The sequence below is a fragment of the Electrophorus electricus genome, chromosome 1, assembly GCF_013358815.1.
Source record: "Electrophorus electricus isolate fEleEle1 chromosome 1, fEleEle1.pri, whole genome shotgun sequence".
Lineage (NCBI taxonomy): Eukaryota > Metazoa > Chordata > Actinopteri > Gymnotiformes > Gymnotidae > Electrophorus > Electrophorus electricus.
In genome coordinates this window covers 28,627,102-28,649,427 of record NC_049535.1, presented here as the reverse complement: position 1 = coordinate 28,649,427, position 22,326 = coordinate 28,627,102, and the positions used below count along the sequence as shown (strand labels likewise).

General features: G+C 42.5%; 4 protein-coding genes across 19 annotated transcripts; 2 read left to right on the top strand and 2 right to left on the bottom strand.

Annotated features, from left to right (window-relative positions):
- The first annotated feature begins 2 nt into the window (after positions 1-2).
- atxn7l3 (ataxin 7-like 3) lies at positions 3-8,820 on the top strand. 11 transcript variants are annotated; one of them, XM_035528934.1, is made up of 15 exons: positions 3-204; positions 488-713; positions 847-938; positions 1,032-1,144; positions 1,266-1,398; positions 1,545-1,716; positions 2,151-2,248; positions 2,380-2,402; positions 2,496-2,541; positions 2,634-2,671; positions 2,806-2,874; positions 3,289-3,332; positions 4,698-4,769; positions 5,878-6,047; positions 7,480-8,820. In XM_035528934.1, the coding sequence occupies exons 4-15, from the start codon at positions 1,094-1,096 to the stop codon at positions 7,746-7,748; spliced, it is 1,185 nt and encodes a 394-aa protein (XP_035384827.1). In that variant the 5' UTR covers positions 3-204; positions 488-713; positions 847-938; positions 1,032-1,093; the 3' UTR covers positions 7,749-8,820. The 11 variants fall into 11 exon arrangements, with proteins under 11 accessions (XP_035384827.1, XP_026853788.1, XP_026853792.1 ...); XM_026997987.2 differs by lacking the exon at positions 488-713; XM_035528944.1 differs by lacking the exon at positions 3-204 and having other exon boundaries at positions 211-551.
- A 260-nt stretch (positions 8,821-9,080) lies between these two features.
- Positions 9,081-12,121, bottom strand: tmub2 (transmembrane and ubiquitin-like domain containing 2). 2 transcript variants are annotated; one of them, XM_026998002.2, is made up of 4 exons: positions 12,023-12,121; positions 11,625-11,782; positions 10,557-11,077; positions 9,081-10,382 (listed from the first exon to the last, which is right to left on the bottom strand). In XM_026998002.2, the coding sequence occupies exons 3-4, from the start codon at positions 11,054-11,056 to the stop codon at positions 9,989-9,991; spliced, it is 894 nt and encodes a 297-aa protein (XP_026853803.1). In that variant the 5' UTR covers positions 11,057-11,077; positions 11,625-11,782; positions 12,023-12,121; the 3' UTR covers positions 9,081-9,988. The 2 variants fall into 2 exon arrangements, with proteins under 2 accessions (XP_026853803.1, XP_026853802.1); XM_026998001.2 differs by lacking the exon at positions 11,625-11,782.
- Positions 12,122-12,220: 99 nt separating this feature from the next.
- Positions 12,221-16,362, bottom strand: asb16 (ankyrin repeat and SOCS box containing 16). Of its 2 annotated transcripts, none has more exons than XM_035529787.1 (7): positions 16,026-16,362; positions 15,417-15,789; positions 14,974-15,241; positions 14,125-14,533; positions 13,364-13,447; positions 12,959-13,072; positions 12,221-12,841 (listed from the first exon to the last, which is right to left on the bottom strand). In XM_035529787.1, exons 2-7 carry the CDS (start codon positions 15,751-15,753, stop codon positions 12,656-12,658), a joined length of 1,398 nt encoding a protein of 465 aa, XP_035385680.1. In that variant the 5' UTR covers positions 15,754-15,789; positions 16,026-16,362; the 3' UTR covers positions 12,221-12,655. The 2 variants fall into 2 exon arrangements, with proteins under 2 accessions (XP_035385680.1, XP_026853801.2); XM_026998000.2 differs by having other exon boundaries at positions 15,417-15,758.
- A 466-nt stretch (positions 16,363-16,828) lies between these two features.
- Positions 16,829-21,972, top strand: si:busm1-163l24.3 (probable E3 ubiquitin-protein ligase DTX2). Of its 4 annotated transcripts, XM_026998064.2 has the most exons (6): positions 16,829-17,004; positions 17,213-17,422; positions 17,852-17,958; positions 18,100-20,940; positions 21,050-21,270; positions 21,629-21,972. In XM_026998064.2, exons 2-6 carry the CDS (start codon positions 17,242-17,244, stop codon positions 21,717-21,719), a joined length of 3,441 nt encoding a protein of 1,146 aa, XP_026853865.2. In that variant the 5' UTR covers positions 16,829-17,004; positions 17,213-17,241; the 3' UTR covers positions 21,720-21,972. The 4 variants fall into 4 exon arrangements, with proteins under 4 accessions (XP_026853865.2, XP_026853867.2, XP_026853868.1 ...); XM_026998066.2 differs by lacking the exon at positions 18,100-20,940; XM_026998067.2 differs by lacking the exon at positions 21,629-21,972 and having other exon boundaries at positions 18,100-18,148; positions 21,050-21,137.
- The last annotated feature ends 354 nt before the right edge of the window (positions 21,973-22,326 follow it).

Genomic DNA, 22,326 nt, shown 5'->3' with positions numbered 1-22,326 from the left:
CGCCTTGTAGGTGTCAAAATGGCTGGGTTTTGTTATTTTTCAGCATTTCTTGTTTTGTTTTAAAATGTTCTGTGGTTCTTTCACCGATTTGAAACAACGTATTTATATTTCAACATTTTTGAAAACATTTAAGCGTACTAGTTACTTCCCGGAATTGTTTTAACACTCGAATTCCCAGGAAGGACTTGGCCCGTTGGGTTGTGGGTAGGTGTAGCTATTATATTATATTACGAGGGATACAAAATAGCGTTTGCATCAACACGACCACATTTCAGCTATGTAATCAATTGTCATTGCTTACATCTCACATGTATCACAATACCGCTGAGATTTTCATTTAGCTAAAATCATTCTTCCTGTGCAGCTTGTCAGAAATGTCGCGGGATTACCGTGGTTGTAGTCGTTAAAAGCAAGCGCTGCACATGCTAACTCGCTAACCGTGGCGCCACGGCGCTCCTGAAGTCAGCTTGGTTTACTCGTGTGACAGCACAGACGCTGTTCCTCTGAACAGCATTCATCAGCAAACCTTCAGGAGACGAGGCCTCGAAACGGTAGATTTGCCGTCTGCCTGACTACCCGGGGGGTTTCTGCCAGCGTCTATGGTTACATTTCCTGTTGACAGCTTCGCTAGCTCGCAAGTTCGTAAGGAATTGTTAATAAACGTCTCTCCGAGTGAATTATCTACCTGTTGACCTAAATTGATACACTATCTAGTAAGGTGCCGCTTTTTTCCTAAGTTATGTTTGTATTTTTCTGTTTGAAACGGATCATGCACGCATGATGCATATTTTATTCGGTGTACTGTTATAATGTTTTGGGGTGTTTTTTCCTCTGTATTTTAACTAGGTAAGAACCTACGACATACTGCCTTTCGTTTTGGTCTCATTAGTGTGTCTGTCTAAATTGCCCGAGAACACTGCTCGAAACGTGGTCTGCAGGTCAGTTAGCTGAACGCGTAGGCCTGCCTGTGCGTGTGTTAAATAACTTCGTTTAACACTAAGATCCGGCCTGAGTCATTTGTTTTGTGACAGTGTGGCTGCCCACCTGCTATACCAGATAAGCTATGAAGGGCCCCCTATAATAGCTTTTGCCAATGAAAATGGAGGATATGTCGCTGTCAGGCCTGGATAACACCAAGCTAGAGGTAAGTGTGGTTTCATTATTCTTCCAGTTACTGCCTAGTTGTTACGTAGTCATAAAAAGAACCAAGAATATTGTCTGACCACAGGTCATCAACCAAAGCTTTTTTCTGTGTTTTGTCGTAGGCCTTGGCTCACGACATCTACTCAGACTTGGTGGAGGATGCATGTTTGGGGCTGTGCTTTGAGGTGCACAGAGCAGTCAAACAGGGCTACTTCTTCCTGGACGAGACAGACCAAGAAAGCATGAAGGATTTTGGTAAGAGAGTAATTAGTTGAGCCTGCCTTTTTGTCCATGAAGGTTTGAAAGGTTTGCCAGTTTTACAAATTGTCATGTCAACCCATAACCAGGTCTGGGATCCCCCCCCGCCCCCAAAGTATACGCTTTTTTTCCAATTTCTCTAGAAATTGTGGACCAGCCAGGGGTGGACATATTTGGGCAGGTGTACAATCAGTGGAAGAATAAGGAGTGTGTGTGTCCCAACTGCAGCAGGAGTATAGCGGCCTCACGTTTTGCCCCTCACCTGGAAAAGTGCCTAGGAATGGGCCGCAACAGTAGTCGCATTGCCAACCGCAGGTCGGGTCATGCACACTTACACTTTTTTCTGTATGCGCAGACACACACACACACACACACACACTTGCCTGAGTTTGTTCCATTTTATTTGAGCCAAAAGGGGAAACTGATCCACAATCCACATTAAGAAGAAACTTGTGTAACAAATTTTCCATAATTGTACTAGCTACTAACATTCACAGCAGTAGTTTCAGAATGCATAGAATGAGTTCAGATGTTATATTATTAAAAAAAAGAATCTAATTTCTAAACTTTGCTGTTCTGCAACTTTTTCTAAGATCTTTAACAATTATTGGAGTAGCCTCAAGCCTCAACTAAATCACACACATACAAAAATGTTATTAATATTTAGTAATAGCTAACGGTGTATATCATGGGTTCCTTTGAAGATTATGTATCTAGCCTGGGTAGTAAATATGATGCACTCCCCACAGGATAGCCAGCAGCAACAACACAAGCAAATCAGAAAGTGACCAAGAAGACAATGATGACATCAATGACAATGACTGGTCGTATGGCTCAGAAAAGAAACGTGAGCGCTCTGTTTTGCTTGTTCTTCCTCTTTCTAGATCTATTATTTATTTTCTATATCTTTCAAAAACCTACCAGCCTTTTAGCTTCGCTTGTATTGTTTGTAAAGTGTATCTATTTTGTCCCTGGCAGCTAAGAAGAGAAAGTCAGACAAGGTACTGAAATATTTTTAGAGGTTCCATGAAGTTTTGTTTTAAACATTAGGCAGAATGTTAATAAACATTTATATGAATCTTACACTCTCTCAGAATCCAAATTCTCCCAGAAGATCAAAATCCTTGAAGCATAAAAATGGTGAGTTCGTTTATTTCTTGCTTGTTGATTTTTTTAAAATAGTGAGCCTCCCTTCCTCTCTGGGTCATTTTGCTCCTGTTTCCTCATTGCAGGAGAGCTCAGTGGTAGTGTCAATCCTGATCTTTACAAGGTATGCTCATTTTGGCCTTCGCCAACATTGCCTCATCTGCCTTGACTGCCTGCCCTATCGATATGCTGTGTGTGCGCATGTCTGTCGTGTGGAGCTCTTTACTCAAGTCCTCTTTTCTGCCCCCTCCTACACAGTACAACTACAGTTCTGGGATCAGCTATGAGACTCTGGCTCCAGAAGAGCTACGATCTCTTCTAACTACGGTAAGCAAGCAACCAATCAGCCATTCATCCAATTCATCCTAGTTTAATCATTCCCACCATGTTCTTTGGCCATTGCCAAGTTCTGTTAAGGTATTTGTGGTTTTCCAATGTAATGTGGTTAATATCACAACATGGTAGTGCCTCTGTAATTAATTTGTCTTAATGTATATTTTGCTCTGGGGGGGTGGAGACAAAATACTGTATGTAAGATTGTATGTAGTCATTTGTGCAAAGATCTAATGATATCACTTGTGACTTGCTAGGGGATATGCTTGTACTGCTGACGAGCTCTGAGTTTGCCAAGCATCTGTGGCTTTATAGTATCAAGTGTTTTCTGAAAGATCTGTGGTCTTAATGGGGAATAACAGCTGGTGTTAACAGGCACGTGTCTAACAGGAGCTTTTCTCTCTTCAGCAATGTGGTGTTGTGTCAGAACACACTAAGAAGATGTGCACACGGTATGTATGTGAGACACTACGTATGCCAGTCCCTTAAAAACAAAGGCAATTAATGGCGACTATACACAAACCCACGTAAAACACTCAAGGAAAGAAAAAATTTTTTTTAAATCCTCATTCACAAATTAAGAATCAGCTTGGTTTAAATCTACAGGTGGAACTGTTCAATTAGGCTGTTAATTATTTATTTATTACTAGTTGCTGTTTTATTAAAATGAATAAATAAAAAGGGGAAACATAGTTTGTTGGTATATGTGACTTAAAAAAACAAGCTGCTAGTTCTGCCTCTGCTAAGAATGCTCTTTACTATGAGCAAGACACTATCCCACTTCAGCCACAGCTTTCCTGAGCCACACTCTTCAGCTTTCCACATGTACAAATCTGAAATGAATCAAAGCACATTTGTCAGATTATTGCCAAATATTTAGCTGTTTAGATTTTTTTTTTGTTTGTTTGTTTTAAGGAATGCTTGATAAATGGTCTATATAGTATGTAAAACATTTGCTTGACTCTTGGCCCTTAATTTAAGATATGCCATTTATCACTTGGTGAACTCAGTTCATTCAGACCCACAAATATATATTGTACACCTCCCTTCTCTTCTTGCTTACTCTAATACACTACTCATGAGTATGGCTCAGTTCATCACTGATATCAGTCCCCCAAAGGTTCCTGTTCTGGCTTGTTATGGGCCATTTGTTTAATAATATATTTTGTGCCGGAAGAGAATGTGACTAGCTCCAGATAAGGAAACAGGTGAGAATCAGTTTGTACATGATGTACTGTCATTGAGTACCACCAGCTCCACTGATGCCTGTCCCTCTGCTTTTGAACACCCTAGCTGTGAGGCGTGTGTAGCATCCCCTAGATTCTGTACTCTTCCTGAGGATATGTGTATGTGCGTGTGCATACATGTGCTCATTTAGGTTTAAAGTTGATTGTGCTTGTTGTGTGAAGGCATGATCTTTTTTCATTTATCTAAATGGAAATGATCGTGTCATGTTGGGACTGATATTATGGAACACAAGTGGCAATATACATCTCAATTTTGCATTATTTTGGCTTCTGTCTCTTATTTTCCAGCATCTGATCATTCACAGAGATGATCAATCTCCATTCTAATTGGATTAAAATGTGACCCATTCGTCTCCAATTGGTCAGTTCAAGATCGTTATAATGCACTGCCTGAATTTCATGGCGCGGGGCTCCTTGGACATCTGCCAGCACCCAAGACCCATCCTAACCACTCATTTCTAACCCAGAACCCCCCTCTTGTATATTGTTGGTTGCTGGCAAAGTCTGTCTGGTCTCTGGCCCAATCAGTCTGTCTGGTGCAGTGCATAATGCCACATTGTGTCCTGGCAGGTCCCAGCGGTGTCCCCAGCATACGGACGAGCAGAGGAGGGCAGTCAGGGTCTTCCTCCTGGGGCCGTCCGCGTGAGTCTCACCCCACGTCCCCTCACCTCGCTGGACAAAGCCTTCCTTGCCACTGTGGCCCACTTATAATTAAAAAAAAAAAAAAAAAAAAAAAGACCTCTGCTTCCATAGTGTCCATATTGCATGTTTGCCCAAAGATGCAATATCTCTTTCCTCAGACCAAGCTTTTCATCATTTATTATATTATTCCTGTGGTACTTTTGGTTAAACCTGGTACATGAGTTAAACTACATGAGTTAACATTTCACCATTTCATTTGCATTGCTGGAAAATGACAACTTTGTAAATCTGTCATAGACTGACAGTTTTAAAAGGCCAGGAGACGTGAAATCCTAATGTCTGAATCTGGAGCAGAGCCCTGTCCTATCTCTGTCTCTTCCCCTTTTTTCCTATAATTCTCACAGATTCAGAACTCTCTTGTAAATGTATAGGCATGACATGGATGTACAACATGGCTCACCCTTGTGTTTTTCATTTTGTGGGATTACTGATTCAGTGTCATCTGAATTGTAGTTTTAGAAGATTTTTTTTTTAAATGTCTGTTTAGATTGGGTTCATCTTAGAATGAAGGATGAAGGCCTGCAAGAAGCATGTGGATCTTAAAATGAGAGAAGTGAATAATTAAACCTGGTCACCCACAGCTAAATTTTTATTTGGTCATTTGTAGTTTTCACGTTTGTGTACAATTAACATTTGTTGTATAGTAATGTACATTGTGCCCAGTCAATGAAGTTGATTGTGCATAGCTTGAAATTAGTCGCATAAACAAATGCATCTGAAACAACAAAAATGCAATGAAGCAGTAATTCTTGCATTTTAATTTGGTGCATTTTTCTGCCATCTCTTTTTCTATAAACTATCCTTCTTTCAGCTGCTTTTGTTTTAGTTTGTATGCAGAAAGGTAAAAATAGCATTGCTGAAAGAATGAGCGATCAAAAAGTATTACTTGTGAATGTTGAAATTCTTATTTTCTATTATTATAAAGGGCACACATTTGCCATGTATTGCCCATAATTAGACTTTGTTGTTGATTTGCGTTAACAATTACTGTTAATAACTGGTTGGCCTCGAACAGTAAATATAAAGCGTGAATATTGTTGATTGACAGGTCATCACTACCGGATCCTGAATCACTGCTGGACAATGACGGTTATGATATCTCTGATGGAGGACTCCTCATGTCCCGTCTGCAGTGGGATGGGTCATCTGACATCTCCCCCTCAGACTCCGCTTCGTCAAAAGCCAGTGAGTTTCTCATGGGGGTGCATTTATCACACGGTAATCCTCACACACACACACACACACACACACACACACACAGAGAGCGAGAGAGAGCCAAGTTCTTTGTTGTCTCCATTCATTTATGTCCACGAAGTTAACACTAGTACAGGCCAGAGTAGCAAGGCCAGGTCTTAATTTGTCTGAAATTACATTGAACAAATTTAAGGTATTAATAAGTATTGCATTGTTTTAAATTTGAAATTACGCGGTCTTGAATGTTTTGCTGCAGACGTATCTTTGCTGTCGCCCATTCAAATTGCGGAAATTATGTTCCGAAACATAGTCTCAGTCGCCCAGTTTACTGATTTGTAAATCTGAAAACTGGCTAGTGAAGATGACGACTAGCTCCGTTTTGATATAATCGATTAAGGGATTTATGGTGCAAACTTGTTTCCGTACTTAAGTTATGTCAGGGAAGAACAATTCTCATGCGCTTTCCTGCACCCGGAGAAGACAGCTGGGTTCGTACATTTACGGAATTTGGCAGACGCTCTTATCTATCCATTTACATAATCAGAAGAGGAATTTGCTCAACCAACTGAAGTAGCTAAGTCATTTTTAAAAATTTTATCGTCGTTGGAAGCATTTCTGTTAGAGGTTTGGATATATTATCAGCGCCAACATTTTCGCACAACTGACGCAATGCTGAAAAAGTCCACAAGCGCTTAGTTAGCTAGCTAAACTAGCTACAATTATGAATGACTGACTTGTAGCACTGATTTTCCATCTAGATTAGGAGAAATCTGTGTGCCTTGATTTAAAAAAAAATTCTAATAAACTTATCCGGCCAGAGGAGGATTTCTCTAATTTAGCTAGCTATGTTTTTACTGTCAGTGTGTTAGTTTCTTGCCCATTTGGTTTATTGTGTATTCTTATGCACCTCTTTAAAATGATTAACCTTCAACATTAGTCTGAAACTCTGTTCCCCAATGGCTGTTTACAGTTTGGTCTTAAGTTACATTTGAAGTAGCATTAAAAACTCTTTTATAAGTATTATGACTTTGGGATACGTGCAGACACTATACACTTCTGAGTGTTAAGGATAGCTGAGAAATGGATCCCCAGATTGTCTAGTTGATTTGTCAAACACAAATGTCTTGCTGGTAATGGTGGAATTTCAGTAGAACAGACATCCTGCTTGAATATGAACTGAAAAAGGATAACACTGAATCTAACAAAATATATATTTCTAATTGCAGTATTAGTGATCAGTAAAGTGCCTGTTAAGTGCATAGGACTCTTGAGGTGCCTTTTCAGAGATGTGTATGTAGTCTTCATTTGAAGATGATGGATTCTGCTGTCCACTTCCAAAACTCCTGCCCTTTGCGCATACTGTATTTCTTTTGTGTTTAATTACCCCTTCTAGTTTTCCTTGTCACGATTTTGTATTTATATTTGTTTCCTTTCCATGCAATCTCTCCCACCCCAGGTACCAACAACTCTGACTCCAAGAGACCTAAAAAAAAGAAGAAACCTGGCTCACTGATTGTGAGTAGTGCAGGTGGAGTCGAGAGAGAAAAAGGAGGTGATCGAGAGAGGGGAGAAAGAGAGCGAGGAGGAGGGGGTTGCAGTAGTGGAAGTGGACTAGGAGGAGCCAGTAGCAGCAGCTCCCAGAATGCACTCGGTCTGTCAAGTCGTAAAAAGAGACCAAGACTGCCAGTACCACCCGCGCCTAGTATTTATGATGACTTGAACTGAAAGAGCAACACGCGTGCAAGTACACACATCCTTGACTCTGAGAGATGGTTGTTACACTGAATTAACTGAGTGTCATTCTTTCTCCACATTTTCAAGATATGAGACCTAAGGGTTGTTGGTCGGTGATGTGCAGAAGACTACTTGGGTTTATTAACTTGTGATTAGCGTAAACGTGCCATGGTGTTTTCAGACAAATGTGTGTGGTAAGTCTGTGTGGGAGTGTGTGCGTGTGTGTGTGGGGAGGATAATGCTTATAAAAACGGTTTGAATACTTCTTCTACGACTGCACAATGTTACTGCGACATGCTTCTAGTCCATAATAATCCTACTCCATAATGCTCCTTCATACTTTACAATTCTACAAGAAAGTTTGTTTCTACTGCTTCCTGCTAAATAATGGTCCATTGATCAGTGTTACAGCTTCAGGCCAAATTATGCTTCTTATACAGTTTGTCATTTTCTGCTGCCATCTAATAAATATTTTAGTGTACATTACACTACGTGTTTAGTCAACAATGTATTGTGACTTCTGTTTTTTGCCTGCTAGTCTGTGATCCTTCCTACTAAAGTTTGCTACTTCCTGTGCATGTTCTTGTCAGGTCTAGGAACGCAAGCTAGTTTGTTGGTGTTTAGCACACTTAGTCTTTTTGGTGTTTTATTTTTAGGTATGACCCAGCTTTTCTTTGTAAAGATGAAGTTCTACCATTTGAAGTGGCCTGCTAAAGATATGGCACTTACTGTGTCAGATGTGCAGCTGGTTAATACTGCTCAGAGTGAAGCAGTTCATATGGATCAAATCCAGTATATATAAAAGCCTTATTGCTTTTAAAGTTTTTGGGGGGTTTTTTGTTGTTAATTGTTCTGTGTAGCTTGTGGATTCAGCTAAAGAGAGTGAGTCTCTGAGTTCTTGTATTTGTGTGGTGAAGGGGGGAAGCTTCCACAGTTCCTTATCCCTCCGTATACTGTCTGGATATGTTCTTACTTCCACTGCTGTCATTAGTTCTGTCTCCTCTGAGTGAACTGTGGTAGCCTGTGTTGTAATCTGAATAAAGTCCAGTGTGTCTCAGGAGAATTAAGTTCCTGTGTCTTCTCTCATGTCACTTTTAAACTGCTCCAGAGACTGATGGGCACAATTTGTGAACATGAGAACACCAATTGTGTACTAATTCCTTCAGTGAAGTGCATGCTCCCTAGTTAATTTCCTTCTGAACCAATGCCAAAAAGTAATGTTTAAAATGAGAATTCTCCTTACTTTTACTGTCATGTTCTGCCAACACACACACACTCAAATTGCCAATTCATGTGTGATTTAAAGATGTTTCCAACACTGCATTATGGCTTTAAAGCAACAGCAATCTTTTTATCTTGTATTCACAGCAAATGTATTGCTTTATAACATTTCCAAGCATCATAACTCTAGTAACAGTGGCATATGATGGCTAACAAAGGGAGGGGAAAAAAAGAGTGAAAAACAACAGTGAAATGTAAGCTTCAGTGCTTGATCTATCACACCATACAAATTCATTAGTTATACAAAAGCTATTTTAGAATACATTTATATTGGGAGCCCATTTACAACACTCAGTAGTTGTGAAGCTGAGACCATTTGTGGTAGATGAAATCCACCACTACACCCTTGTGTTGTACTTAGATTTTAATATGAACACATGACAGCTGCTGAACTGTACAGGTCTATTCTTTTTTATAAGAGAGACAGTAGCAGTCTGAGGTGCAAGTAAAGAAGAAAAACCATTTAAGGTCTACTAACCCATTAAATTGCCATAAAATGCAGACATTTATGCCATATAAGGGGAAAGACTGATAAGAGCTGATACCCTAAAACAACCAATGAAAATTAAGCCCTGTGTTACGATTAAATTACTATAAAGTTACATGAGTCAAAAGTATTAATTACGGTCTCTAACTACTCAGCCATGAATAAATCTACGAACACACACACACACACAAACTATGCTCTCTCTCTCTCACGCACACACACATACACCATTCCAGTCATCTAAATGGCACCAGAAGCCCTAAGGCTCCCTGAGTACTTTGCTACTATTTTCCTTTACTCAACTGCCACTCAACTGAACCCAATATAATTTCCATCATTCAAATGTAATAGGCAGTAGACAGAGCAAACATGCAAAAATCTAGGTTGTGCCCTCCCCATCAAACTGGCATCATTTGTCCTTTCTGGTTCTTTTTTTATTCTGTCCGTCTGCCCATCCGCACTCTCACCGGCTATGCATGCCAAAGATGAGGAAACTGAAGAAGACTGTGACCCCCACCAGGGAGACGGTAGCCGGTGCCGTGAAGAGCTGCCGGTAATTGATACGGAAGTACCAGACCACAGCCAGTAGCACGACGAACACAGGCACCACCAGGCTGCCGCTACCCAAGGCTAGGCCGGCTGAGCGCAGGCCCCCACTAAGGCTGGAGCCCAACCCTCCGTGGGGGCCCTGCTCCGGGCTGGGCTCCTGCAGGGCTCCGTCTGGGGCCTGGGAGATGTGGCAGTGGAGCACGCTGTTGTGGGTGATGTTGAGCGAGACGAGAGTGCAGCATGGATCCTGCAGAAGCCGCCCCTGGTAGATCAGCTTGATCTGACGCTCGCGACCAGAGAAGCACTTACTGAGGGGGGAGAACCAGGTGAGGTCTACATAAATTCTGCTAAAGACAAAAATCCTCAAGACACCAGTTCTCTTTACCACCAAGGTTGTAAATCATTAAATTGGTAATATTCAAGTTACTAAAAATTAGTGGTAATACTACTGCTAATGTGATGCAGATGTGGCTTCACCCCACCTTTTCAGCACTCCCACTGTATCCTGGGGCCTGAGCACCGCAAGCTCCTCCGTATCATTCAGGAACTTCAGCCGCACGGTAATGCTCGCACCTTCATCCTCTTCATCTTCTGTCCCCTCATCATCTCCCCCTTCATCCTCCGAGTGCCCGTGACTTGCTTTCCTTCTCCCTCTCTGGATGTCCAATAGTTCCTCCCCTGCACCCTCATCCTCCTCTCCACCTCCCTCATCCTGCTTATCCTCCTCCACTGGGTCCTCACCCTGCTGCTCCCCTGGGTCTGAGCTGGGCGGGGGACCTGCATAGCCATCATGGCCTCCCAGGCCGATGAGTGAAGCGTGGGCACCGACAGTGAGAATTGTGCCCAGGATGTGGTCCCCACGGTCTGCCACATGGGTTGACAACCAGGCCAAAACCAGTGCCAGGACCAGGATGATGACCCCGCCCAGTGCTGTGGCCTCGTCGCCCACCCCGTCAAACACGGTCAGAGCACACACCGCCATCCCGGACCCTTACTGCATCCACTGCAACACAGAAAGAGATTAGTCTGCTATGCTCCCCATGTTCATATGCCACACTTTAGGAGTGGCCCTCTGATTGAGGCTCTAGCTACCTTCCTGCACAACATCACTACACCACACTTCCTGCAGGTTTAATCTCTAACCTAAATCTAACACACATCTCATCCAAGTAATCAAGGACTTGGTGGATTAGGGTTTAAACTAAACTGCAGGAATAAAGATCTCCAGGAGCAGAGCTTGTGACCATTAGCTATGTGATTTAATTGATAAGTGGTCACTTAAAACGTGTTTGCCGGTCTGTAGAAAAAAGGCAACGCTGAATGAAGACCTATTAGCTAGTCAGTTTCTCTTAGTTTAGGCTTATGTTGGTCGTTAGCTATTTTTTCCAATTTTTCAATACCCATGCTGTAAAACATTTTATACCATGGACACTAGAACCATTAATACGATAAGAACCGACACAAACATAAATCAGGCAATAAAGCGTCTGGCTGACAAATATGTCCAAGATGCAAAGTCACTAAACAATTTCAGTAACCGACCTACCTACCTCTTCGCTACGACCTCACATTAGCTAGTTAGCGAGCATGTTGGCTAGCTAGCTCCGTCCAGTAAGCTACGCAGGGTGAAGTTCGCGACAGCGATGAAACGATGTAGCACAAGGTGTTAACGAATGTGTGGATAGATTGTAGTTACACGTGTAGTAATCTACAAAGACAAATGCAAACAGGCAGATTTTATAAGTTAGCTAGCCAGCATGACTGCTAATTACCTGGCAAGCTAGCTAAGATCACTAGCTCGCTGGCGGCAGGCAAGGACGACCTTCGTACGGCTACTACCTAGCTACAGTAATGGTCATTGTAACGTACTGTTTTATACACTGCAGTTTTAGCTAACCAACATGTTTACTTTATATTTAGAATGGCAAACTAAGCAAAATATACATACCGTCCGATCAAATCATTACTGGAGGTTAGATGTCAGTGCAGACTGGCTACACCTCCAGACTACTAAACAAACCTGCACAGCTGACGCTGCGTCAGCACAGGACAGAGAGGCCAAACTCTCAGACATCTCAAACAACCTCCAAAAGCTTTTCCCTGGAAAGACTTCGCAGAATAAAGCTGCAGATTTGGGCACATTAGATAAAGTCACGCTGTCGATTATTTATTTATAATAGTAACGTTACTGTTTACACTAAAATGGTATAGGACATCTGTAACAATGCCTTAACGAAATCTTTGATGACTTAGTAGTAGCATAACTTAAATACTTTCTTGGCTGCTCTTAAACATTTTTAGTGCCTGGTTGATTGTCATGAACGGCCATAAACTGCCACGAACCAGGCAGTCCTTACCAGGCAGGGTAAAGACAGAAAAGAAGAACAGAAATGGATTCTGCTTATATTCACCCTGTGACCTGTCAGGCACAGCACAGTACAAGTCATTCACAGTATCAAGGTGAGATGAGGTAAGTGCCAAGAGAAATACTATAACACAGCCCAGTTTATGGCTATATGCGTTCTGCTAACGTTTTTATCTGAATGCGATCGTTGTTCGTTATGTCCAGTGTTCTTGTGTTTCAGTGGAGCTGTCCGTCGATGCGCAATAGCAGATAATCTTTCAGGGAGCAAGGGATGTTCAACTTATTAATGGCAGAGTGATATCGCGCCCCAAGGTGGCATCGCAGTGAACATCGACAGAGGTGTTGGAGCCTGCGGGGTTGACCACTCATTCGGCAAACAGAGTTAAAGAAAGTCTGATGCTCCTGGGAATACGGAGAAAATGTATAATGAAGTCAAAACGTATCAAAATCTTATGATAATCTATAAAGGTTCTTTAATTGTATGGCTATATAGGCCTAGGAGGCACAAAAATAACTAACCTTCATTAGTTCGTCTGGGATGTCCTGTAGCCAGTCATTGCAGGCAGGAATAACATCGTAACAGTTTAGCATCATCTCCAGTAAGGCAGGGAATGGGACGTACAGTTTCAGCATCTGCACACACACGCATATACACCCGCGCACACATACACACATACATATATCACATATGTCCATGTACACACACACACACACACACACACACACACACAAAAGCATCAACACAGAGAAGGAGTAAACTGCTTATTGATGTTTTTTCTACTATTGTGCTGTAATAAATTTGTGGACTTATGAATAGCTATGAACAGCTCTTACATCCTAAAACAGCAGTTACAACAGGACAGTGCTCGTTATCAGATGTACTGTGTTACATGGCTCTAAATGTTCAGGAATGCAGTGGCTTACTGTAGAAGAAGGAACCTTTGCCCCATTGTTCAGAAGTGAGCGAGCCACTAGTTCTGGGTGCTGCTCTGGGTAATCCTCAACCACCTCCAGAGAGACAACAGGAAGAGCCATCAGTTAAACAGCTAGTGTCAGCCAATGGAACACTAGAAATGAGCTATCCAGACACTGAATGCAGGATGAAATTGTAAAAATGTATCTTAATCTTATAGAAAGATAGATAACAATGATTAGATAAGAGGTAAAAATAATGATTCTTCCTTAGCCTGTGCACTTCAGATATTTCTGAATTTTGGATTTTTTAAACACTGGCTTATATATAATTTTGACACCCTTGATTGAAAGTTTAAAAAAACCAAACATTTTATAGTATTAAAGGCATTTTGCTATAAACGTTTATGATTACATTTGTTTCTAAGACAAATGTAAAAAATGAAAGTAAATATGGTGTTGGTATGTGAATTAATTAATTTCCATGCTAAAACAAAGAATGAATTAAAGGCTCCCTTTGCAAATAGTTTTTATACAGAACTTTAGCCCCTCCCCCTTACAAGTGCTTGGCATATGTGAGAATTTCTTCATGACTGATGGAAAAACATCAGAAGTGGCTGTACCATGAAGCTGGTGAACAGAACAAGAGTGTGCAAAGCTGTTGCAAAGGGTGGCTACTTATGTCACAACATTTGCTTAATACAGTACAGCTAAACTTCATTTTGTCTTTCTTACTTTTCTTTTTTTTTTTTATACCCTCTCTCTCCCCTGACCTGGAGCAGGCAGTCCATGGGCGTGTGCCCTGCAGCGTTCGTCGCGTCTGCCTGGGCCCCGTGCTGCAGCAGCAGGTCGGCAATGCGACGGCTACAGTTCCCACAGGCGTTGTGGAGGGCTGTGTGCTGCTTCCGCCCGGCCGTCCGTGCGTCTGCCCCCGCCGCCAGCAGCGTCTGCACCACGCGCAGGTAGCGGGCCGCCTCCGAGGGTCTCTCGGCCCCGGCGCAGGCCGCGTTCAGCGGCGTCTCGCCCTCGCGGCTCTGGGCACCCACGTTGGCCCCGTGCGCCAGCAGGATCTCCACGTGCTCCTGGAGACCGCGGCGACAGGCCACGTGCAGGGGCGTGAGGCACGAGTCGCGCTGGGCCACGTTCACGTCAGCGCCGCTGCTCACCAGCAAGTCCACACAACTGAGTGGGAGCAAATACACACGCACGCACACACACACACACACACACGCACGCACGCACGCACGCACACACACACACACGCACGCACACACGTGACATTAGAATTTACCAATGATGAATTTTGTCTACCACTTTGTAGTTTGTTTTCTCCAATGAACACCTTTTGTTCAACTCAGGCAGAGCTTATTAAATATCTGAATGAGGAGAATCCAAAGTTCAGTGTTACTTCACATGCCTTAATAAAATAAAGTTAAATGCATCACTACTCCTCTTACTCAAACTTCCTTTCAAGGATACAACGGTATTTCTCCTTTTCCACTTTTTTTTAACCCCATATTCTTTTACTCTATCACTCAGTTTCTCCTTCAGTCTCAGCCAGCTGCCAGAGCAGCACCAGTGCCCCTACAGCTGTTCCCATGGCGACAGCAACCTCTACTCACAGGTAGGTGTCAGCAGTGCTGCAGAGGTGAAGCGGTGCATTGCCGTCAGCAGCAAACACGTCGGGGTCAGCGCCGTGGTCCAGCAGGAGCTTCACACAGGCGTGGTGACCCCCAGAGCAGGCATCATGGAGGGCTGTCCTCCCGCCTGGGTCTGCATCCACCTCTGCTCCCCGGAACAACAGCTCCTCCACACAGCCATAGTGCCCCTCACTGGCAGCCAGGCGCAGTGCAGACGTCTGCTTCACTTTGGAGGACATAGTCCACATGCCTGGAGATTGGGCGGAGAGGTAGGAAAGGATTCTACATTACTGTCATTATGTGATCATTTTATGAATATGTTCAGTATTATAACTGAAATAGAGCGATGAAGTTAAGGGTCCTGAGAATTGGAATAACCTACATAACGTGCTGTATTTGTCAGTGTTAGCGCGTGTGTTCCCTACCCATCTCTGGGGTCCACACCATTTCCTCGCGTAGAGTCTCCATCAGTGCGTTCACCATGCCGGGCTCTTTGAGCACGGCGTACACACCCTTCATGTCACCACACATGAACGTATTGTGGATGACGGGGTCTCTGCAGTGCAGCTGGGGCGGAGGGGCTCGCACCGTCTGGATCCTCTCCGTCCCGTGTCTGAGGCGTGGCGCTGGCGGCAGCGGCCGCCTAATGAGCGCCCGTCGCTGGGCCAGAGCTCTACGGGCCTCCTCCCAGTCCTGCAGCTCCTGGTCCAGGCGCAGGGAGCGCAGGGAGGCCGACGTGAAGGCAAACGTGTCCCGGGACATTGTAGCTGGAGGTCATGAACACTTCTTTTCTACCCTCTATAATGCACAGTGACGTGTATGCAAAATTGTTTCATTTGCCAAGAGAATTTCTTTGATGTTATTATTATTATTATTATTATTATTATTATTATTATTATTATTATTACTGAGAGCTGTACAGTTTTTAGGGTATGTTGTAAAACAATGTTTTTTTCAAAGTTATTACAATGGTATTACAAATTAAACATCCATAAGTGGGTAAAATGCATTCTTAAAAGACATGGCCTACTCACCCTTAAAGACTGGATGAAAATCCAACAATACCCTCGTTTGACCAACTCTACAGACAGTCTACACTTTAAGATAAACTTGTCTAGTCTTGTTCAGTATCTGAACAAGTATCTGACACTGATAAGATCGCAACTTGTATTGATAAGACTAGAGCCGACGAAAACTACCGAATGTCCTTTCAGAGGGAGCGTGGCCAGTCACAAGATAATGTTGACCCAGCATACGTTAGTGCTCTTGTTATTAATAGAATAGAATGCAAACCGATATTACCGCTGCACTTGCATTAAAGCCCCTTTGGAGGGCGCAGTAAATGCACAGTCAGAACATGTACATCACATCCTCCCTCACGGCTTTATACACATTTTTTTTTTTTTTTGTCGCTCTTGTACACTGTCTTTAATGGGTTATGGCATACATAATATCTGTTGTGTGGACATCAACTTACCAGTAACAACAGGCTTGTTAGTAACCAAAACAGCTTTTACCTAACAGCTGACGTGTGCCTGGGGAAACATACAGCGCGATCAGATATGCAGTATTCTAGTACAATATTATTGTATTATTTTTGTATTATTATATTTTCACGTTTAAACTAGTTTCCCCCTCAAAACCTCTAAACATCAAGAGCATGAAACATTTACAGCATAAACATTGATTCAAAATGTACATTACTTTTGTGAAGTAATATATGTGTTTTTCGATATTTTTTAGTCTAACTGAGCTAACAAGGTTAGTAAACTCTGGTCTACGTCAAAGCGCCTCAAAGGATAAACTTCTCACTTTCACTTTTCTTTTCGTGACCACATACAAAGATGGCAGTATTTTAATGGGTGATGGACACACACACACACACACACACACACATATAGGCCTATATAAGCGACAGAGTGGCGTAATAATAAGATATAACAATTGAGGGAAGCTGATTTGTGTCGTAACGCCGATGAACCTGTTGATAATCAAGCTCCTCTGGCTCTGAAGGTATTGCTCTTAGTCAAACTTCCTGTAAAACCTCCGTCGTCTGCACAATGTAGCCAGCTTTTGGGAGGGAATCTGTTTCGTGGCGCTTAAGTTAATTGTTTTTTTTTTTGTTTTTTTGTTTTGTTTTCTGTGCAGCAGGTGATGAATGACATCTAAAAACCTATCCAGCAAAGCCAATGAAACGTTAAAATATGTTTTATTTTCATAGCGTTTGAACAGGTACCAGTTGTCCAGAAGATGGCGGACGCGGGGCGCACGCTATGTGTTCGCGGTTTGCCCGGTGGCATCGCACCCGAGCGACTAGCAGATAAACTTCAAATTCATTTTCTGAGTGCAAGGAACGGGGGAGGAGAGATAACGTCAATTACCGTTAACGAACGTGACCGGCTTGCCCTCATTACCTTTGAAGATATCACAGGTCTCTCTATAATCCACCCTTTAGACGAATGCGTGAGTGAAAACGGGTGGGGTTCATTTAACATTAAAATAATGCTGTGTAGGTAACAAATGCGAAGATATAGACATCGGGGGTGCAATTTAAAAGATTTTCATAGGCTACTTCAGTAATACTCCTTTACAATAAAATTAAGTATGTGGCTTTAGGTCTGCAATTCCTTACCGTCTGGCTAGTCTGCCAAGGTTGCCATTAACTTTTTTATTTGTAGCCTGGCAAAGGAAGTGAGTTTATTTACTGGTTGTCTTAAATGTCAGAGTATCTTTACTGCCCCGCCAGAGAAACAGGTTTCATCCTTCTCTTACATCTACACTGCATTTTCTAAGCCTGAAAATTGCTGATTACATCCTCATTCTTTAAGTAAGACTGAGCTTCTTTTCTGACTTCATCCAGTTGCTCTCAGTGTGCTCAGACACTGCCCACACATCTTCGAGGTGGATGGTAGAAAATACAAGATTGCTCTTAGTTTTCCATGGCAAACGTCAGTGCACCCAAACAAGGTATGCTAGGAGAATAAACATGAACAATCATAAATTAAATAACACTCCAGCTGCTTTCATACAAATGCAATTTGATATTTCTTTGAACGTTATCTACCTTCATATCATACCTCCCCATGTTCTTTTGTTCTCCTGTACCAGGTAATCCTTAAGATGTCTGTGACTATAGACTGCAGTCAGCTACCCCAGGGTAAGGAGACTGTAAAAACCCTCAGCAAGAAATTTCCAGGTCTTCATGTCCACTTCCTCAGACAACAGAGGCAGTGTTCCTTGCATGGGCTATATTCAGAAGTGCAGTCAGTTGTGTCTCACCTGGTGGAGCTCCTTGGTGACCATGATCCTCCAGAAGAAAACAGTTCTTCATACAGAAGAGACAGAAACCAAGGTTCATGGACTAACCAAGGCAATTTAAAAGATCAAGAAGCCAGACCTACAGACCAGACTCATGGGCTTCATGTTGGTTGGCTGAATTTAAATGATCAGAGAATTCTGAGCTCTGAGATACTTATGTGGAAGAACCCAAGTAAAGAGGGGACCAATGTTGACTTATCAATGGCACAGACACATGGTACTGAGAAGAGAAAAGAGTGGACAGAGGAGCTAGGTGTGGAGGCTCTGTCCCTGATCGTGGAGGCTGATGTTTTTGCATACCTGCGCACCAGGAGTAGTAAGGAGTATGAGAATATATTAGACAGGCATGGGGTGCATGTAGTGGATGTGACATCAGAGGGGGTTACTACACTGTACTTGCAGTCTGATGCAAAAGCAAAGACAAGCTCAGAGATACAAAAATGCATGAAGCAAGCCCGTGAGGAGCTGAGTCAGATCTACCACCAGCTGGAGGGTAATCTGAGAAGAGCTCAGATTCGGAGGAGTACCCTCAGTCTGCGAGGAGGGGACACTGCAGCATTTGAAGACTTGCAGTCTTTACTTCCCAAAGTACTTATCAGCTATGATCAGACGTATGTTTATATTGTAGGTCAGAGTAGTGAAGTCTCTCGGGCCAAGCAGATCCTCCTGCTTGGTTCAAGGGATGACCATTGGCTGAGCTTGACACCAAAGAATGAAATGTACTGCCCCACATCCCCCTCAAACTCGGACTCCCCAGTGTCTCAACCAGAGACGACACAGGCAGGAGGGGCAAGTGGTGTGCTCAGAACAGTGGTCCCAAAAGTGAACAACTCAGGAGTGGAACAAAGAGGGCGGGGCAGGGAGGAATACAAACTGGCAGCCCGGTTTAAGAAGTCTGAGAAGGGATTTCTGGGATTCAGCCCTGGAGAAAGTAGGAGAGCTAGAGAACTCCAAGATTTAATCCCAGACATGAACATGTTAACGCTAACATCAAACTCTGAACCAACACCACCCTCGAGGTCCTCCTTACGTACTGCAGGCACAGGGAATGATGAGAAAGCTAGTGTTTCTCAGATTGGTGTGCTTGGACCAGTAGGAGCAAGCCACACCGGAGATGATATTTTGTATCATAAGATGAGTCACCAGACCTTTCCAAACTCATTCAAAACCTGTGAATCACTTGCAAACAAATTTAGCAGAACATGTTCCACAAGATCTACCTCCACATTAACACCTGCAGTCAAAGCACCACCCAGCACATCTGTGAATGCCCTGTCAGACCTTGAAAAACAGGCCAAGCCTCATGTGCTTGCCACATTGTCTAACCCCCATCCTTCCTTAAAAAGGGCAAATAGTTTTTCTGGACGACCTTCACAAAAACAGGAGATGCAAAAGTCTGGGATCAAAAAATCAAGCCATTACCTTAGAAGACCAAGGTACAGTAGCTTTAAAAGTGCTGAACAGGCAGATGAACATTCACATGGTGTTGTCTCATCAGACATTTTAGTATCTGCAGTGATGTGGAACTACATGAAAGAGGCATATCAGTCCCGTCTGGCTGCTCTGATCTCTGATCTACAAGTCTCTGAGAGTCCAGCAAGTAAGGGTGAGGTCAGAGTTAATCTGAAGGGATCAGAGGTGTCCAAGGTTGGTAATAGTCAGAGTGAACTTCAGAAGCTAGTAGGCATGATAGCTTCGGACTTTTGTGTTCAGGAGCTTCGAATGTCTGATCTTGGTGTAACTGAAGGTAGTGAGGTATTTAAGGCATGTTGCTCAAACATACGCTCGCAGTTCAGCAAAATCTCCCTGCACACTGTAAAGGATGGGGTCTTCCTGACCGGGCCCAAGATGCTGTGTTCGCATGCCAGTGAAATGTTAAAAGAAGTGTTTCCTAATGTAGTGTCTAATTCTGCACCTCAAACCAATACATTTTCCCATCAGGGAACTACAGACCAATGTATTGCATCAGATAATGAGACTCTGTTCCAAAGCAATGGCCATATTAGACCAAGTCAGATAAAAGCTGACATAGAGGCTGACATAGAGTGTCATGAAGGATCGCGATCAGACTCCCAGTCTCAGCTCTGGAATGTGAGACCTGGAATCCAATCACCAAAGCAAAACCAAGTCATTAGAAAGAAGTTTAAGAAGGGTGGATCTGCAGATTTGGAAGCAGAAAAGACTGATGTGTTGTTGAACAAATCGTCTGTGGGGAGCAGTAGCTCTACCTCATTCACAACACAGACAAAACAAAAAGTGACCCAGACGAATTCAAAACCTTCTACCTTGCCAGCCGGTAACCATTCAGAACCTTGTGTGTGTGGAGAGAGGGGTACACGTACAAGCTGCAATTTGGTCCCGCGCTCCTGCTACCTTCCACTTCATGCTCGGTGCATGGTATGTCCCACAGTGAAGATAACTGGGGAGCCTTCACAGGACATGTGGGTGGATAGAATAAAAGAGGCACATACTGCAGAAAGGCTCACAGGAAAAGAGGCAGGCAAGGGACCAACACAGGTGCAAGGCATTCATGGCACCATGAAGTGTGTCGAGCTACCACAAAGCCTGTCAGGCTACGAACCGTACCGAACTGCCAAGATCACCTATTACATTCCTGATGGCATCCAAGGGGTATAAGTGTGAAAGCACTTTCTTCCTCATAGATGAGATAGCCTTGTAAAAGACATGTTGGATGGTTTAGAACTTGTTTATACCAGTTTGTTATTTGTTTTTCTCATAGGCGGAGCATCCTAATCCTGGGTCACCATTCCAAGGAGGCATATTTGACACTTATCTGCCTCTGAGCACAAAGGGGCAGGGATTACTGCGTTGCCTGGAAAAAGCATTTAAGCAAGGTTTAACCTTCACTATTTGTCCTGGTGACATGAAGGGCTACAGAAGTGCAAGAATAGTTTGGGACAGAATCCCTCACAAGATGAATATGGAAGGGGGGAGGAGTCGGTGAGTTATAGTGCACCTTCCCTGTCAGAATGAGAAAAACGTATAATGAATGAAAGTTACATGAAATGCAGCAAAGAATAAAGGGAAGAGGGCAAGAAATGATGTTTTAAAATAATGCAGTTTAAGCCACAGGGTATATTTGTAAGCTTTCAAAAACAGATACACTTAAGTCCTTTGCAAAATAGGTGTACTCAAGTTCAGCTTCAGTTACATTTCAGCTTCAGTTACATAAAAAATATTTGCCATGAACATTGCAGTTGCATTAAATGTTGAAATTGTTAAAGCACTGCACATCTTGCATGGGTTTTCTAATAACTCATTCAAGATTACTAATAAATTATTTTGTGTGTGTATACAGGAATGGATATCCAGATTCAACATATCTTAATGACCTGGCTGAGGCACTGAAGGCTAGTAGGATTGAGGAAGCTATACTGAATGAAAACTAAGTGCAATCCAATTTTCAATTTTCTTAACCTCAACAGCTTCAGGCATAATGCTTTTTAGAATCAAGCCTTTGTAAAGACGTGTGTGTAAATCTGTGGTCAATTTATAACATTTAAAGAGTAAAATTCTGTATTTTATTATGAGTGGCACTTTCTAAATGATGTCACAGTTTTCCCCATAAAGCACATAATTTGTTGTGTGTGATGTATGCTGGTGTAGTACACATATACCTATTAAACTAATTTAATGTCTAAATGTAACATTTTGTTCTTTGTTACCATTTAAAAAAATATAGCCGAATAACACAATTGCTTTATTAAATTTGTTTTATAATGTTCATTTATACGTCTTTTAGATTACTCAAATATTTTTTTTTTACAGGTTCTTCATAAAACAATAACATTTATTTTTCTATATGTGAGGGGTGGGGATTTATAGCCGCTAAACTACTGAAGTGATAGATCCATTCAGACAGACACTACTCTACTCGTAACTCCGCATAATGATGACTGAGTTATGCAAATCAAATCCTCTATGGATTGTTTAGATGCCTTGTGAGAGATGCATTTTCAGCATTTTCATCTTAGAGAGCTATTTAAAGGGGAGAGA